This window comes from Condylostylus longicornis, unplaced genomic scaffold (genome assembly GCF_029603195.1).
Source record: "Condylostylus longicornis isolate FDR11 unplaced genomic scaffold, ASM2960319v2 ptg000125l, whole genome shotgun sequence".
NCBI lineage: Eukaryota > Metazoa > Arthropoda > Insecta > Diptera > Dolichopodidae > Condylostylus > Condylostylus longicornis.
The window spans coordinates 143,190-160,094 of NW_026578093.1; the positions used below are offsets into that span (position 1 = coordinate 143,190).

Below are 16,905 nucleotides of genomic sequence, written 5' to 3' on the forward strand. Positions count from 1 at the left end.
GCAATATTTTTAAATTATTAAAACCATTTTATGAACTAAAACAATCTAGTAGAGAATGATATAAAAAGCTACGTAAGTGTTTAAAAGAATTCCGGATGGGGAAAATCAAATTAGCCATTACATGGATGAAATGGATATAGTTGTGGATTCTCATATGCACAATTAGCTGCAGCGTCGCAAATCGACGGATGGATATCTGTCTGACGCAGCAACCAAAACACCAAAGATTAAACGGCTGCAATATCGCGATATTGGATAGCGACAACATACCTAGACAACATTGTGACAATTTGTGTCACCTACGTGCCAAACAATGAAACAACTATCATCAAGCAAACTCCCAGCCCCAAGATGAGTTTCTGTAGGGTGCTTAGACGTTTTCATTAATGACCTATATTTGCACACATGACTGTCAAGTTTCATTAATCTGGCTTCATTATTTTTCTGAATATAAAAAATTTGCTTTTAGAGTTGTATGGCAGCCACCCAAACCGGTGCAGCTATCCCATTAAAATGTGTAAATCCCATTTTTTTTTTATTTATTTATTAATATGAATTTACATCTTCAATTTTAAAGCTAACATATTAAACTTACAATATAGCAACATACTACTAAAAATTTACAAACTTTTATAACATAGTTACTGTTTATCATAGTTACGACAGTTTTTGCTAATTATTATTTTAAAAAATTAAATTTTATTTAATTTGTACTAAGTACGCAAATTGATGAAAAACTATACAGTAGTACAAATAAACACTAGTATCGTATAGTTATCTTACATATGTATGTATTATTAAAGAAATTACTTAAAGTTAATACAGAATTTTGTGGGGTGGACTACAGATTTTTTCTAAAAATTACATTTTATTACAAATTTACATTTTAATTTTCTTTATTTCTTTTTCGTTTTTTAATTTAAAGTTTCCTAATTGTGCAAGTGCACATTGGATAAACTGAGCAACAAATATAGTAATACAGTTAAAATATTTTTTTGTTATTTTTTCTTTAAAAATTTCGATACCTTTCTTATTATCAATTCTAGTAATATGCATGTCAATAATGAATTTAGGTATTTCTAACATAGAAGGATTTATTCTATCATAAATGTCTGAGCAAATTAGCCATTTAAAATCGTTTATATCATTTATAGTTAAATCATCTTTATAATTAAAAGGTACTGCATTATTAAAATGTTACAGCATGTGTAGAATACAATTGGACACATGTATACAAAATTTTATATTTATACCTTTATTTGTTTTTGAAATATTTAAAATAAACTCTTTGAGTTGTGTGGCAGCTACCCCAATCCGTTGTCCGAATTAGTCCAATAACAACAGTTAGTTTATTCAACCAAAATTTATACTTATTTTTAATTTGCTCATTTTCAAAATTTTTCGTCAATTTCTTATACCAATAGTTTTTTGTTTTTATTATTTTAATCAGTTCATTGTCTATCCATGGTTTCCTATATTTATTATTATTCTTATATTTAATTGTAGTCGTCGAGTTTTCTACAGCACTGTTAATAGAGACTACAATTGAGTCATATTTTTCATTAGCACTCAACACATAATCCAAATTAAATATTGCTGTCTCTTTTATTTTTGTTTTTAATATATCATAGTTAGTCTTTTCATATACATTATATTTTCTATCAGGTACATCAATTGCAATTTTGAGTGAATTCAATTCAATAAATAATAAATCATGGTCAGATATATTGTATTCTAATTGAGTTATATTTATGTTGTTATTAATATCATTAATTAGTATGTGATCTTAGCACGTGTTGGAAGTCGATCTCGTGGATTTTTTGTTACAAAATAAAAAACCATTCGTTTCGATAATATTTTTATAATCATTAATTTGTGAGTCATTTTCTTTCAGAATATTAAAATTAAAGTCGCCAATAATTAGTGAATTAGTCTTGCTATATTCAATTAAGTGATCGTCAAGTAATTTAAAAAAATTGTTTATGTGTTCTAAATTGTTAACAGGTGGGCGATAGATTGCAGTAATGTTATAATTTGTGTTGTTTTTTGTTTTTATCTCTATTGTAATTAAATTAGTGTAGTTATCACTAAAAGTTTTTTTGTAACTCTTGCCAACAATTGCTGTAATAGGACTTTCTGCAAGTGTGTAAGTAATGTTGTTATAAGTGTAGTGTTGCGTGATCCTATAAAAAACCAAACATGTTTTTCTAACAAGAGTATTGTGGAAAGAACAATAACCTTGCTATAACATTACAATATTACTATAGTAGCAGTAATAATTTTATTAAAAGATTAATTTTTAAAAACTTTTTATTTTTCCCATGATTTATGGTGGTGTTACTGTATCGCTCTTGTAAGAATCATTTGACTTTTGTTTTTAGTTTAGGATAATATTTCAAAATATGTACGATTTCGTGAAAATCTTAAAGTTTGGGATATCCTTTACAATATCAAGCAAAATGCCTTAAAAGAGTTATTAAAATTGTTGAATATAGTACTTCCGAACATGTTGCCAGCTGATCCAAGAACATTGGTTCAAACGCCGTCCATAGTTAACACCAAGGTAATATTGGCACCAGATCCAGAGTTAAAAAATTTAAAAAATTAAACTTAAAAAATTAACTCAAAACGCAAAATTTAATAGGCATTATACTGGAAACAGTTTGATGAAAGCTCTTGACATTATGCACGGTTCAACAATGTTTATTATACGTCAAATAAAATTAACATATAATAAACATATGTATATTAAACATTATAGAACAAGCTCTTTACTTTCAATTATATCAATTTTCTTAAAATTTCAAATACAGTAAATTTTATTTAAATATATAACAAAGACCAAAAATAATTTTCATAATCTTGTACAACTTTTTCGTTAAACACAAAAAATACCTAAAAAAAGCATTCTTATATTTTGGCAATATTTCATAAATTGATAAACAAATGTTGACACATAATTTTTCCTATTGGAGCATTAACTTTCCCGTTATAGATCAAAAGTTGCTTTAAAAGTATATCTATTTCCCATAGTAAATTATAATTGGGATTAGGTTGTTTATAAATTGGTAGTGCTACTATAACATGACGCATATTACAAAACGGATGACAGCCAATGTGTCAAAGCAAAGTAGTGATTGCAAACCCGATTATTTTTGAAGTAACATTGAGATAAAGTAAAAATAAATAAATTAAATATATTTTAATCTGTACAAAATTTTTCTATAATTAAATTACCATAATATAACTCTTACTGCCTTTATTTAAAAAGCATGCTCCCCGATCCTTAAGTTGAAGATAAAAATATAACAAAAAATCAAAAAAGTTCCGGAAAGTGCTACTGCTTTTCTGAGACCACACTTTTAGCGCCGGGGTAAGGGGCTGCGCTTTAAAAATTTTTCTTTTCGTCTAAGAACAATTTTAATTTGCTTTAGTTTTTCAAATTTAAGACTTATTTTAATTCTTTTTTTTAACATTTCAATCAAGGTATAACTTTGAAGATTTATTCCATAGATTTTATTGTATTTCTTTACATTTTGTATTAAATATATATGTATATGTATTCAAAAAGCAGCCTGCAGATTTTTATTTCTTTTTTATAACAAATAAAGAAAAATAGACTAGAAAGAAGCAAATGATCATGTAAAAAAGTGCCAACACTACAATGTGATTATAATACTGAAAAAAAATATTCAGACATTTTGAGTTTTTGCAATGACATTTTGCTGTTCACCAACACTAAATCTCCTAATGCTAGATTGATATTGTTGCTAAAGTGTCAGAAATCCCATATCAACAAAAATAATCTTTAATCAGCATTGGTTACCTAGCTCAAACAATTTAAGGTTCCCTATAACAATGATTATCTTATAAGAGCAAGACCATCTAGCGGCCATATTCTTTTAATGAAAAAGATGGTGGTAAATTTTTAAATTAAAATTTTGAAATTTAAAAAGTGAATTTTTAGTTAAATTCAAGTAAAAAATTGGAAAATAACTTTTATGTTTAAATATGTATGTCAAAATATTACCTTAGAAATTTTTTAACATACTTTTACAAAATTTTCATATTTATTTTAAAATTGTATTAAAAAAAATTATTTTATTTTTTTATAATACCGCATATTTTTAAATGGGGATGTATTTTTTCGAGGTACAATGCAAAAAAAGTCGACAAAATTTCTTTGGCAACAACTTTTTTGCTTTCATTTTAAAAAAAATTAATTATTTTTCTTGAATAGATTCAGAAATTACTATTAATTTTAAAAACTGATAAAATTAAAAAAATTTTAAATTTTATATCTATCTCTTCTTTTCATAAATATTTTTCTTATTATTAATTTTTTCTCTTTTCTTTTTCATTTATTACTTCTCTCCTTTTTATTTACTTCTCTTTTGTTTTTATTTAAAACTTATGTTTTTGTTTTTTTTTTATATTAATATAAAAAATAACACACGCATACACTGACATACATAAGTCTTATATCATACATAAATTACAATATTAAAAGAAATACAATGCGCATCTACGTGTTATAGAGCTCATGCGCATCTATATTAGAGATGCCATAATTTTGCTCAACACTCTTAAAGGAACTTCTATTCGAGCTTTATAAAACTACTTGTGCTATAAATATTGTAGCAATTGCTGCGGAGCCCTATAAAATTCTCCACTTTAGCGTTATATGCTACTTAAAACATTTCGTTGCGGTTGCGCAACAATAAGATGAACAATAAAGCTTCCTTAATAGACTTATAAAAAGTGCTATAAAAGTCGATATGAGCTTAATAACTAGAATTCCGCAATAAAATGTTACGTGGGATACCAACACCACCACCTCTTCTGGCATCTCTACCTGCTAGAACTTTGGAAAAGTTTGGTAAATCTATACAATCTTGGTCATCATTTTTTATCCAGGTTTCAGTAAGAATAACTACATGTATAGTTGCCGGTGCATTGTCAAGTATATATAGTAAGTCAATTATTTTATTTTTTAAGCTTCGAATGTTAATATATAATATCTTGAGTGAGTTCCTATTAGAAAAAGATAGTTCATTTATAAATTCAATTTTATTATTATTAGGGTAAAATGGCAGCGTGAAATTGTTTACATTATCATTGAATGACGTCATTAAGTGAATCGATGTCACATATGTTGACAACCCTAGAGTTGTCCTCTTTTCTTACGAAAATCTTGCCATTCTTTACTCACACATATTTAAGTTTTTTGTCCCTTTTTAGATCTCTAGCTTTTTTGTGTAAATAATTTAAATTTTTTGTTAGCCTCTCATTTATGTAAATATATTTATTATTATTATCATTACCCCCAATTATTGAGGATAATATTATTCTTTTTTTTTCCTAGCGATTAATATTTTTCTTTTAATTTCCTGGTCTTTAAATTTTATTATTAAAATTTTATTTTCTCTAGCTAATGTTGATTGTTTACTATTTTCGAATAACATTTCTGCTATTTGTCCTTGTTCAACATTAATATTTATAGAGTTAAAAATAGTTTTGCTTACCTCCATAATATTTTCAACATTTTCTGGAATTCCATGAATTTCGTTAGTATTATTGAATTCTTTTTGTTTCATACGTTCAATTTCATTAGAATTTATTTTTATTTTCTTGCTCAAAATTTCGTTTTCGTTTCTCAAATTTATATTTTCCTCCACTATAGTATCCACAATATCACTGAGCTTATTTAACCTCTCCGATATTTCACTAAAGTATTCACCAAAGCTGTCTATTCTTTGTAGGATTAGATTTATTTTTTCTTCCAATGAATTATTAACTGGGGTTTTTAACTCAGGAACAGTAGAAACTTTACTAATTGAAGGCGTATTCAAATTAGAAGACAGAATTGAGCAACGTTGTTGGCGTTGATTTTTACAATTTGTACAAAACCAGAAAATGCTATACGATTCCAAATACTTTTTGTAATCTTCAATTCCCATAGAAGTAAACGACAAATGGAACATATTTTTGCATGTTCCATCACATTGTATTTTTTTACTTGTCCTTAAATAAATTTTTACAGGAGCTACAGCTTTTCCTTGTTATTGTATCTGGCGCCATTTTTATTATATAATGTACTTTTGAAGGCGCACAAAAGTATAATTTTCGTATATAAGGTATAGGGAAAAATTTTAAGTAGTTGTACTCACTTGCACTCATTCCAGTACAAGGTGGCATATATGGTGTGTCCATAGTATAAAAGCAGCGACTTAAAAAAAGTAAGTGTTAATATAAAAAATATAATATGTATAGGGTGTATGTAAAAATTATAATATGTATAGGGTGTTTCGCATAACGTGGCAAATAATTTCGGGGATGGTTCTTTGATCAATTTCCAGCAAAAAATTGTATTGGTGCGGGACTCGTATAGATATACTCGTTTTCGAGCTACAGCCTGCCGCATATAAACAAATGCTTATAACTTCGGAACCAAACAACATAGAGTAATTATTAGGAACTTGTTTTACAGGTGAATGATTGTTCCTAATTTTTCGTCTTACAATTAATTAGAATTAGGAAGATGGGTGGGTAGGCATGGAAAAAGTTGAGGAAGCTGAAGATAGTCGAAGTAAACTACGAGAACGTCTTGAAGATGTTAGACGGTAAGATGGCCAACAGCTTCTTAGCAAAGAAAGCTGACAATGCGTCCATCTTAGCTCCGCTTTGCAGGTGCAACCCGAAAGCCAGCTGGCTTTTAATTACCTGCGCTAATAGACCGAATAAGGACTGGCTAAAGGAAGTCGTCCCAGGGTTTCATCCGTTTGAAGGAGCACAATTGAAGGCGGTGGAGGGTGTCGATCTGCCCAAACTCATTTTCTGCTCGGGGCTCTTTCCCCATGAGAATAAGTTGTGCGAAAGCAGCATTATGTGCAGGCTGAGGAGGCAGAACAATAGTCTGTATGATATTCTTCAGGTCATTAATATTTGCAAATGGGAGGAAAACTCAGTTGTTAAGTTGAACATAACAGAACAGAGACACCACTTTGAATGGTTGTTGTACATTTTTCAAAGACATTGAGGAAAAAAATTTGGTATAAAATAGCACTTACAGAATTCCATTCTTCTCAATAACTCCTAAACCAGATCAGGTGGCGTAATGACTCATACACCGAATTGAAGCTCAGTTGTCAAGGTTGTCACATAGGCTAAAATTAGAGATACGAGTAGCTCTAAACTAACCTCATAAAATTAACGTTTTTTTTTAAAATAAAAGTTAGAATTTCAAATTTTTCGAATTTTAAAGTCATATGATTCCGAAATCTGAACAGATTATAACTAGTGTACATTTTCATAAGAAAGCCCTTACTCTGACGTTTCCCAATCAGATATGCTAATGCGCCTGTCTTACACAGTTGCGAAGTTATACTTAAAATTTCAAAAAGGAAAAAAAATCAGATGAAATTGACTTTAAGTCTGTTGAGCTGTGAACATCGTCCCCATACAAAAGTTTTTTCTACCCACAAGGGCCTATGCAATGGCATATAGCAGTGCACTTAATGTTCAGATTTCGAGATAACATAAATCTGAACCATTTTTTATTCGACTTGCGACATTGTTCCTGTTACGACACTAAAAATGTTTTAATTTTTTTTATTGACAAATCGATAGTGTATTTAGTTATGTTATACTAAATACGGTTTAGATATATAAGTTAACACGCACAAAAATAAAATATTGAAAAATGCTATTCTGCAGAATTCGCAACTTTTGGGGAATGAACTTTTGGTTACGCAAATTAACATGCGTAAAAATAAAATATTGAAAAATGCTATTCTGCAGAATCCGCAACTTTTGGGTTATGAACTTTTGGTTACGCATATTAACACGCGCAAAAATAAAATATTGAAAAATGCTATTTTACAGATTTTGTAAATTTTGAAAATGAATTTTTGGTTGCGCGTATTGAAAATGCTGAAATGAAGTTTTATAAATCGAGTTTTTTTTATTCAGGTGAAGTTTTCCTAAACTTATATTAATTTCTGATATTTTAAAACTATTCATCATTATTATTGTAACAATTGGTTGAAGCGGTACTAATTATTGTTAATAAAATAAGAATAAAGGAAAATATAAAAAGGTTAAACGTAAAATAATTTTATTTTTTATTTTTTTTTTAAATAAATATCAGAAGTTATTAACTGGCGCCCGAGCATATTTTTTATTATTTATTTTTGACACATTTCAACAATTTGAATTATCTCATTTCGATTATTCATACGTTACTTATAAAATTGTTTCAAATAATTTCAGTTAGTTTTTAAATTATTAAAAATAAATATGTATGTACCTACTTCCAATAAATTTTTTTTTAAATAATTATTTTAAAACTATTTCAAACATGTTATATTGAGTGCTTCAAAAATTTTGCTGTGCTCTTTTTTCATATTTTATTAGCAGGTAAACAAGAGCAATCTATTTATAAAATGTCCCTGCATGTGTATGTATGACCTATCTTAATTCTAAACGGAAAGAATTTTAAAATACCTGAACAAAAATTTTAAAATACCTGTTATTTTACAGTCGGAATTTTCGAGTCATTTGGTAAAATACCATTTATTTCAAAAATAGAAAAATATTCAAATCCGGTCATAAAAATATATGATTGTTTTTTCCAAACATTTTAAATATTTTTTTTTCTTAGGTAATTGATATAAATGATAGTAAGTTTTTAATATTTTTTCAAATAAAAATAGAGGTAAAATTTTGAAGTTTATATAAAATTTGTATTTAACAAATAATATTTGATTGTATTTTAGATATTATTTTCTAATTCCCTCTTCAAATTTTTTCTTTACTATGTATTTATATCAATATTTAAGAATTATCTTTCATTAATTATATTTTCAACTTGACACCACAGGTACTTCCCATATCTTGCGTTAACTTACCCTATGAGAAAAAAAAGCTGTTCACTTAAAAATAATGAAATGCTTTCAGTAACAAATAAAACGTTGAAGGCGAAGGTTGTGTTTGTTGTTTTTCCGCTTTTTTTTAAATTTTAAAATAATTATCAATGAAAATATTAATATATTTTTTTGATTTTTCAAATGTATGTTCTAAATTTTACCTGCTTTATAATAAGTGTGAATTTATTTTAATATTTCTTCTCAAAAAATAGCCACTTCGATTTAAAAAAGGCCATATAAAATAAGGTGTGCTTTCAAGTTTCTCTCTGAGCATTGGGACTTGTTAGATATAAAGACATTAAAACAATTATTAAAAAATAACTGTAAAACCACTGTAAAACCAATAACAGTAAAAAGCCGCACAGCACTCACAAAGCGGGACTGTGGCATACCGTGACCAAACCACTTTGACAGGAAGGACCAAGGAAACGAGGCCCCTTAGTAGTCTGGACTGACAAAAAGGAGTTCCTGCACCCAAAGGCGTTGCGAACAGCCGCCTGGTCTGTCATTATATTAGGGTAACTGGCAAAATGAGCACACTAAGGCAAATCATATTACTGTAAGTTATCTTTGATTATTTATTATTATTTACTTTGATATATATTATTTACTGTAAGTCATCTTTGATTAGGAATATAATTGAAACTGCGAGTACCAATCTAATATCTGAAGAGGAAAAAATAATAAAACTCGAGGATCAATTACACTTAATCAATTGAAACTACGAGTATTCGAAGAATTTTTGAAACATAAAAATAGTTATGACCATAGGTTATGATACTTATTGGGTCTGATTATTACACTAATAAATATTAGAAGTTTCTCAGTGTGATTAGAGAAACATTTACCGCAAGAAGAAAAACTTACTTGAAAGGAAAGAAAAATAAATTAATTTCCATAAAATAAAATAATTTTTTTTTTTATCTTCAGTAAAATATAGTGAAGTATTTTCAATAAAATAAAATATTAAATTTTTGTGGTACTTCTATTGGTTAAATGCGTCAATAAGTATCCCAATACAGGGGGAAAAGCAGTATGCCAACCATATTAATAAAAATAATTTCAATTTTAAAATTAAAAGTTATAAGAAAAAAATTATTTAATAAAAATACAAAATCATTTGAGCTCATACAAGATCTTTCATCTTTAAAGATAAACAATTTACTCTGCATAAATAAGAGTAAAACTGGCCACGAAAAATATTTAAAAATATTATTTGAATTAAATTTGTAGATTAAAGAATTAATAACAAAATTAGTTATCATAGTTATACTAACTTTAATTAACAAATATTTGTAGACTAACAAAACTACTAATAATTAAAAAAATATCATAACTACCGTGATTCAAGCCTACTCTTCGATACCTAAGGTGAGGCTGCCTTAGGCACGGTGGTGATTTAACTAACAAAATAAAATATTCTACTGTAATAAAATTAAAAACACAATTTTCATTTTTTTTTAGGAAATTTTAAACAGAACAAACCAAACCTAATTGTAAAATAAAAATTTGAAAAGCAAAGAAATTATTTACTTTTTAAATAATTAAAAGCAAAGAAATTGTTTTTAAAATAAATCTGGAATATAATGTCTTGGAATTCAAAAAGTGATGAAATACTTATCGAACTCACTCGGCATAAAATAGATATATGCGCGATTTCCGAAACCAAAAAGAAAGGGAAAGGTTCAGGTAGTTATGGCGACTACATTCTGCTGTATAGTGGTAAAGATAAAAATGACAGAGCAAAATCAGGCGTTGGAATCCTAATTCACAAAAAATTTGAGAACAGCATCAGTGACGTTAAATACGTAAATGATAGACTGCTGATGGTAACCCTAAATTATGGTAAATCAATTTTACACCTTATAAGTACCTATGCACGCGATATAAACAAACCGGCACAGGAGATCGACGATTTCTATTGCAAAATGCAAAACTTAGCTGACTCCATAAGGGCGGATGAGAAGTTGATATTACTAGGCGATTTCAACGCAAGAATCGGTGATAACGTTATCAGCGGCATAAAACAACGATTCAATGAGAATGTGATCAATGAAAATGGCGAAAAGCTAATAGAATTTTTCTCTCAAAATCTACTACGAATCAACAACACATTCTTCAATCATAAATTGCAACACAAATATACATGGTCAAACACTCGTGGTCAACAGTCGATGATAGATTTTATAATTACCAATCGAGAATGCATACCAACACAAATACTCGACGTTCGGACATTAACATCACCAAACATTGGGTCTGATCATGGGCTAGTGCTAATGAAATTCTCAGAAAAAATATCTTGGCAAAAATCAAAACCGCCAGAATATAAAGAGAAGTTCAACATCGAGTCACTGATAAACGATAGCACGAAAACCTTGTATGAAAATCGATTGAATAATAAAATAGCTGCGAATTCGATAGCGGAATTCGATAATAGTGAACAAGCTTGGAAAAAACTATCAGCAAATATTATCAATGCAGCGAAAGAGGCACTTGGAACCAGGAAAGTTAATATCCATGCAAAAAATAACAAAACTCCATGGTTCACAATCGAAGTGAAAACAATTTGTGCAGAAAAAAGAAAAGCCTACCTAAAATACAGGAGCGAGAGATCCAGGGAAACATATCGAGCGTACATAGCAATAAGAAACAGAACTAACCAGAGAGAAAAGAAAATAAAAGAAGAGTACTAGGCAAAATTCTCTGCAGATATGGAGTATGACATGTACGGAGCCCAGAAAAAAGTCTGGAACATGCTCCGAAATCGTAAAAAACCCATAGTAGAACTTTTCGAAACAACAAAAATAAGCACAGAAGAATGGATTCGTCATTTTAACGATCTTTACAACAACACAGATGCAGCACATAATTTTGAAAACCTTACAGCTGAAGATAGTTACACAATAGAAGAAGAAATAGTCGGGCTCAACATAAATAAACTAAAAAATCGTAAAGCACCTGGGCATGACGAAATTTCAATTGAGCTAATAAAATATGGAGGGCTTGGTGTAAAACGCGAAATAACAAAATTTTTCAATATCATTATTAACAGTAGTCAAGTTCCAGCAGATTGGAAAAGCAGCATTACTATTCCAATATTTAAAAAAGGAGATAAAGCCAATCCTAAAAATTATCGCGGAATTTGTCTGCTGAGCGCAGTTTTAAAGCTCTTCACCAAAATTATTGCGCAAGAAATTGTATCAAAAGCCAATATCAGCGAAGCACAACAAAGGTTCCGTCGAAATCGATCAACAACTGACGCTATATTCATATTAAAACAAATTATTGAAAAATCAATAGAGTATAACACCCCGGCATTCTTGTGTTTCGTAGACCTGACAAAAGCTTTCGATAAGGTAAAGTTAAATGATGCTCTAAATATAATGCGCGACAAGGGAATACATCCTCAAATTGTGAATATTATAAACGACTTGAATTATAACAACACAACAAAGTTAAGGTTAAACAAGAAACTAACGGAGGAACTACCTACTCAAGATGGAATACGGCAGGGAGATAGTGTAAGCCCTACGCTTTTCAACTTGATAATGGACCAAATAATTGAAAAAACAGAGGAGCTTGATATTGGCTACAGAATGGGGGTTTACAAGTTGAAAATACTATGCTACGCAGATGATGCCGTATTAATCGCCGAAAACGAGGACGACCTGCAGAGATTGTTATATAGGTTTACAAATGCAGCAGAAACATATAACATGCAAATATCTACCGAAAAAACAAAATCTATGGTCATAAGTAAAAACCCTATCAGATGCAAGCTCGTAGTAAACAATAGCACCATCGAGCAGGTAATGCATTTTAAATATCTTGGCGCTGAAATTACAGCAGGCAGAGACTTAAATGCTGAAATAAAACATCAAACTGAAAAAGCTGCTTTAGTCTCGGGGTGCCTACGTGATGTGGTTTGGAAAAACAAGTATATCAACCTGCACAGTAAAGTTAAAATATATAAAACATGCGTAAGACCCATTGCAACATACGGAACTGAGGGCAGAGCAGAAACTTCATACACCAAGCAAAAATTACGAGCCACCGAGATGAAAACTCTGAGACAAATCACTGGAAAAACACTCAGAGACCACATTCGCAGTGAGGAAATAAGAAAAATATGTGATGTGAAAGATATTGTTCGCTGGGAAAGAATTAGAAAAAGAGAATGGAGAGAGCACCTAAACAGGATGTTAACAAATAGGATGGCAAAAATCGCATACGAAAATTACCCACATGGCTCACGGCTTCCAGGACGGCCCCCTAAGAGGTGGAAACAATGTTGGACTTCACAATCACAAGAACAACCAGAGGCAATGTAAAAATAAAACAGGACATATGGGCCTGTAACAAGAAGAAGAAGAAGAAGAAGAAGAAAATAAATCAATTTTTAAATAAATTTGGAATATTTAATTTAAAATAGATTTTTTTAATAATAATTACAGTCAATAATAAGTTTAAATAGATTTTTTTTATATAATTTTATAATTTTAATAGAATTTTTAAATTTTTTCTAACCATACATTTTGAGAATTTTAAATAAAATTTTTCTTGTTTGACAATTAAAAAATACAATAAAAAGAAAGGAAGAAAAATACACTTGTAAAAGGTTAAAAGCAAACAAGCAGCTTAAAACTACTAATTTTTTTTCCTTTTCTCTATTCTCGATTTTGCCCGTTTTACCAATTTTAAATTACCAATAATCGAAATTTTGTCTGCAACAACCACTCTTTAATCAATTGTAATTAAGATCTTCTTTAAATAAAATTGAAACTACTTTTCTTTTACATAAACTACTCATATTTTCTTAACAAAAATTAATTGGCAAACGTTCACTGTAATTGCAATTCGCAATTTGCTATTTTTGTAGGGAACTCTAAGATATTTTGCTTCCAAATTTAATTTATCTTCATTAATATTTCTCGACGCCTTAATATGGCAACTTGTACAAACTTTGGCAAATCCCCACATGGTATCTCTACTCCTGAAATACCACCCTACCAAGTTGATGGTGAGGATGATGTTAGTCCAATTCACGCATCTTCTTTACATGAACATGAAAGATCTCAGGCCATCAGAGAAACTATTAGAGAGATGGTTCAGTATGAGACGAGGAGAATATTTGAGAACGGAGGCACATCGAATTTATTTGTTCTCAATATCATCAATTCAGTGTTCTCAATATTTATCAGCATTTGCGAGGGAAACCAAAATATTACGGCATCATTAACGCCATTCGAAACAAGATCGTGGGCAGTGCAGACGTAGCCCTCGAGTCATACAATACTCCACTTAATTGGCAAAGCATAGTGAAATGTCTCCACTTGAACTATGCGGATAAAAGGGACATCGTCACGCTGGAGGAGCAGATGTCTACAAAATCACAAAGAAGATCTTCGGTGGAGGATTTCTAGAAGGAAATCTACCATCATTTATCCCTAATTTTGGAGAAAATTTCGGCCATGGATCTTACTATGGATGCTCGGTCAACTATGACCCTATGTTATAAGGAAAAAGCACTAAATGCTTTTATTAAGGTCTTAAATGGAGACCTTCCGCGTTTCTTAGCTATGAGGGAACCGAAAGATCTACCTCAAGCTCTGCACTTATGCCAAAAATTTGAGAGTGTGAGTCAAACAAGACTGGGGGAACAAAAGAACAGTCAAAGAAGAAAAGAACAGTCACAAAAGAACAGTCAAAGAAGAAACAATTCTAAATTTTTTAATAACAATTGTAATTACCGTCCGCAATCATATTCAAGACCTCACTTTAATGGAGGCAATTTCCAAAATAAAGAATGGCCTCAATTGGGGATCACGCACACGAACGGACGACCAAAGTCAGAACTAGTAAGCTCGATCTTCTCAAACAATTACAATTACAACAGAAACACCAACCAGGGGTTCTTTCAAAATAAAAGAAACAATACCAACCGGTCCTTCCAACGAAACAAATTACAAAAGATAAACCACACCAACACTCAAATAAAGTCAAAGCCGAACGAAGAAAATAACAAAATAACTTGTTCAACTTGTGCCACTTGCTCAACCAACACAGAAAACCCTTTTTTAAATTAGAAGTGGTTCTTCCAGCCGGAAGACCACTTCGAGAGGGCTCTTTTATCCCATACATAGAACATAAAGTGGGAAACGGAGAGGTATTAAGGTTCATTATTGATACAGGTTCTAATAAAAACTACATTAATCCTAAATTCATAAGAAATCCAAAACTAAACAATCAAAAATTTCAACCTAGTTCTATTGGTGGTGAAGTTACAATCACCCACCATGCTGAAGTAGATCTATTCAAAAATAACTTTCCAAAATTAAAATTTTTTCTTTTACCAAACTTGAATTCTTTTGAAGGTATTATACGAAACGATACCTTAAAGGAATTAAGAGCCATAATTAACACAGACGAAAACAAATTAATTTTAAACGATTGTCTAATAATACCCATAAAACAATATGTCACAGAAACAGTTAATAAAATTGAAATAAGAACCGCCCACTAAAATGAAGACCAGAAAAAAAAAACTAAATTTACTAATAAAACAACATCATAAACTCTTCGCTAATCCAAACGAAAGATTGACCTATTCCACGGTAGTAAAGGCTGAGATACGAACAACCACAGATGAACCGGTCTTTTCTAAGTCCTTATCCAATGGCTCTGAAACAAGAAATAGATAAACAAATAAGGCAGCTTCTGAACGATGGTATTATCCGACTTTTTAGGTCACCATACAATTCTCCTGTATGGATAGTACCAAAGAAGGAAGATGCGTCCGGAGAAAAAAAGTTCAGAATGGTTATAGATTACAGAAAGATTAATAAGATAACAATTCCTGATAAATATCCAATACCAGAAATTAACCAGAAATTGGCAAATCTTGGTCAAAATGAATACTTTTCTATAGTCGATCTGAAAAGTGGTTTCCACAAAATTTTGTTGAGGGAAAAAGATATAGAAAAAACGGCTTTTTCAGTCAATAACGGAAAGGAGTTCACGTGTCTTCCGTTTGGACTGAAAATGCCCCTTCCATATTTCAAAGGGCCCTAGACGACATTTTGCGAGACCATATTGGGGTGCGATGCTACGTTTACATCGATTTTTTTTTTTTTTTCCTTTGTTCACTCCTAGAAGGAGCATAGGGCTAGTGCATGATTTCTCATGCACTAGTTTCATAGCGTCATAGGGTTTAACTAGGTAGGTGACTAGCCTGCCGTAGTTTTTATTTATATATTAATTATTTGAGGTTATTAATATTTACTGTTTATTTTTCTTAGTTTCCGATGTTAGGAATATTTGAAAATTACTTGTACAATATTCTTATTAGTATTGTATATTAAGTTATAATAATGTTGAATATAATTTTTATAGTGACCTGACCGAAGTTTGAATCCGAGACCCTTCGGTTAAAGGACCGGTGCCATAACCACTGCACCAATGGTCAGATACGTTTACATCGATGACATAATAATATTCGGGAAAACAGAAAATGAACATTTTAAAAATTTAGAAAAAATTTTCCATACTTTGGAACTTGCCAATATGAAAATTCAGCTCGACAAGAGCGAATTTCTCAAACATGAAATTGAATTTTTAGGGTTTCTGGTAAGCCCGAAGGGAATTAAAACTAACCCGAAAAAGGTTCAGGCCATTTGCGACCTACCCATTCCAAAAACACTAAAAGACCTGAGATCAGGGTGCTTTTGGGAATGTGCTACAGGCGATTTATATGTGACTATGCTAAAATTGCTAAACCCTTGACACCCCTTCTCAGGGGGGAAGGAGGACGTGTTTCAAAGAACCAATCTAAAAGGACCAATATAAGTTTGGATGCGGATGCTATAGGAGCTTTTAACACACTAAAGGATTCCCTAATATCAAAAGAGGTTCTTCTTATTCATCCTGATTTTCATAAGAACTTTGAGCTAACAACCGATGCATCGAATTTTGCAAT

The 16,905-nt window shown here is 30.3% G+C and overlaps 1 protein-coding gene across 1 annotated transcript; it reads left to right on the forward strand.

Moving 5' to 3' along the window:
- The first annotated feature begins 10,513 nt into the window (after positions 1-10,513).
- On the forward strand, positions 10,514-11,623 carry LOC129614878 (craniofacial development protein 2-like). Its single transcript, XM_055529830.1, has one exon. It carries the CDS (start codon positions 10,514-10,516, stop codon positions 11,621-11,623), a length of 1,110 nt encoding a protein of 369 aa, XP_055385805.1.
- The last annotated feature ends 5,282 nt before the right edge of the window (positions 11,624-16,905 follow it).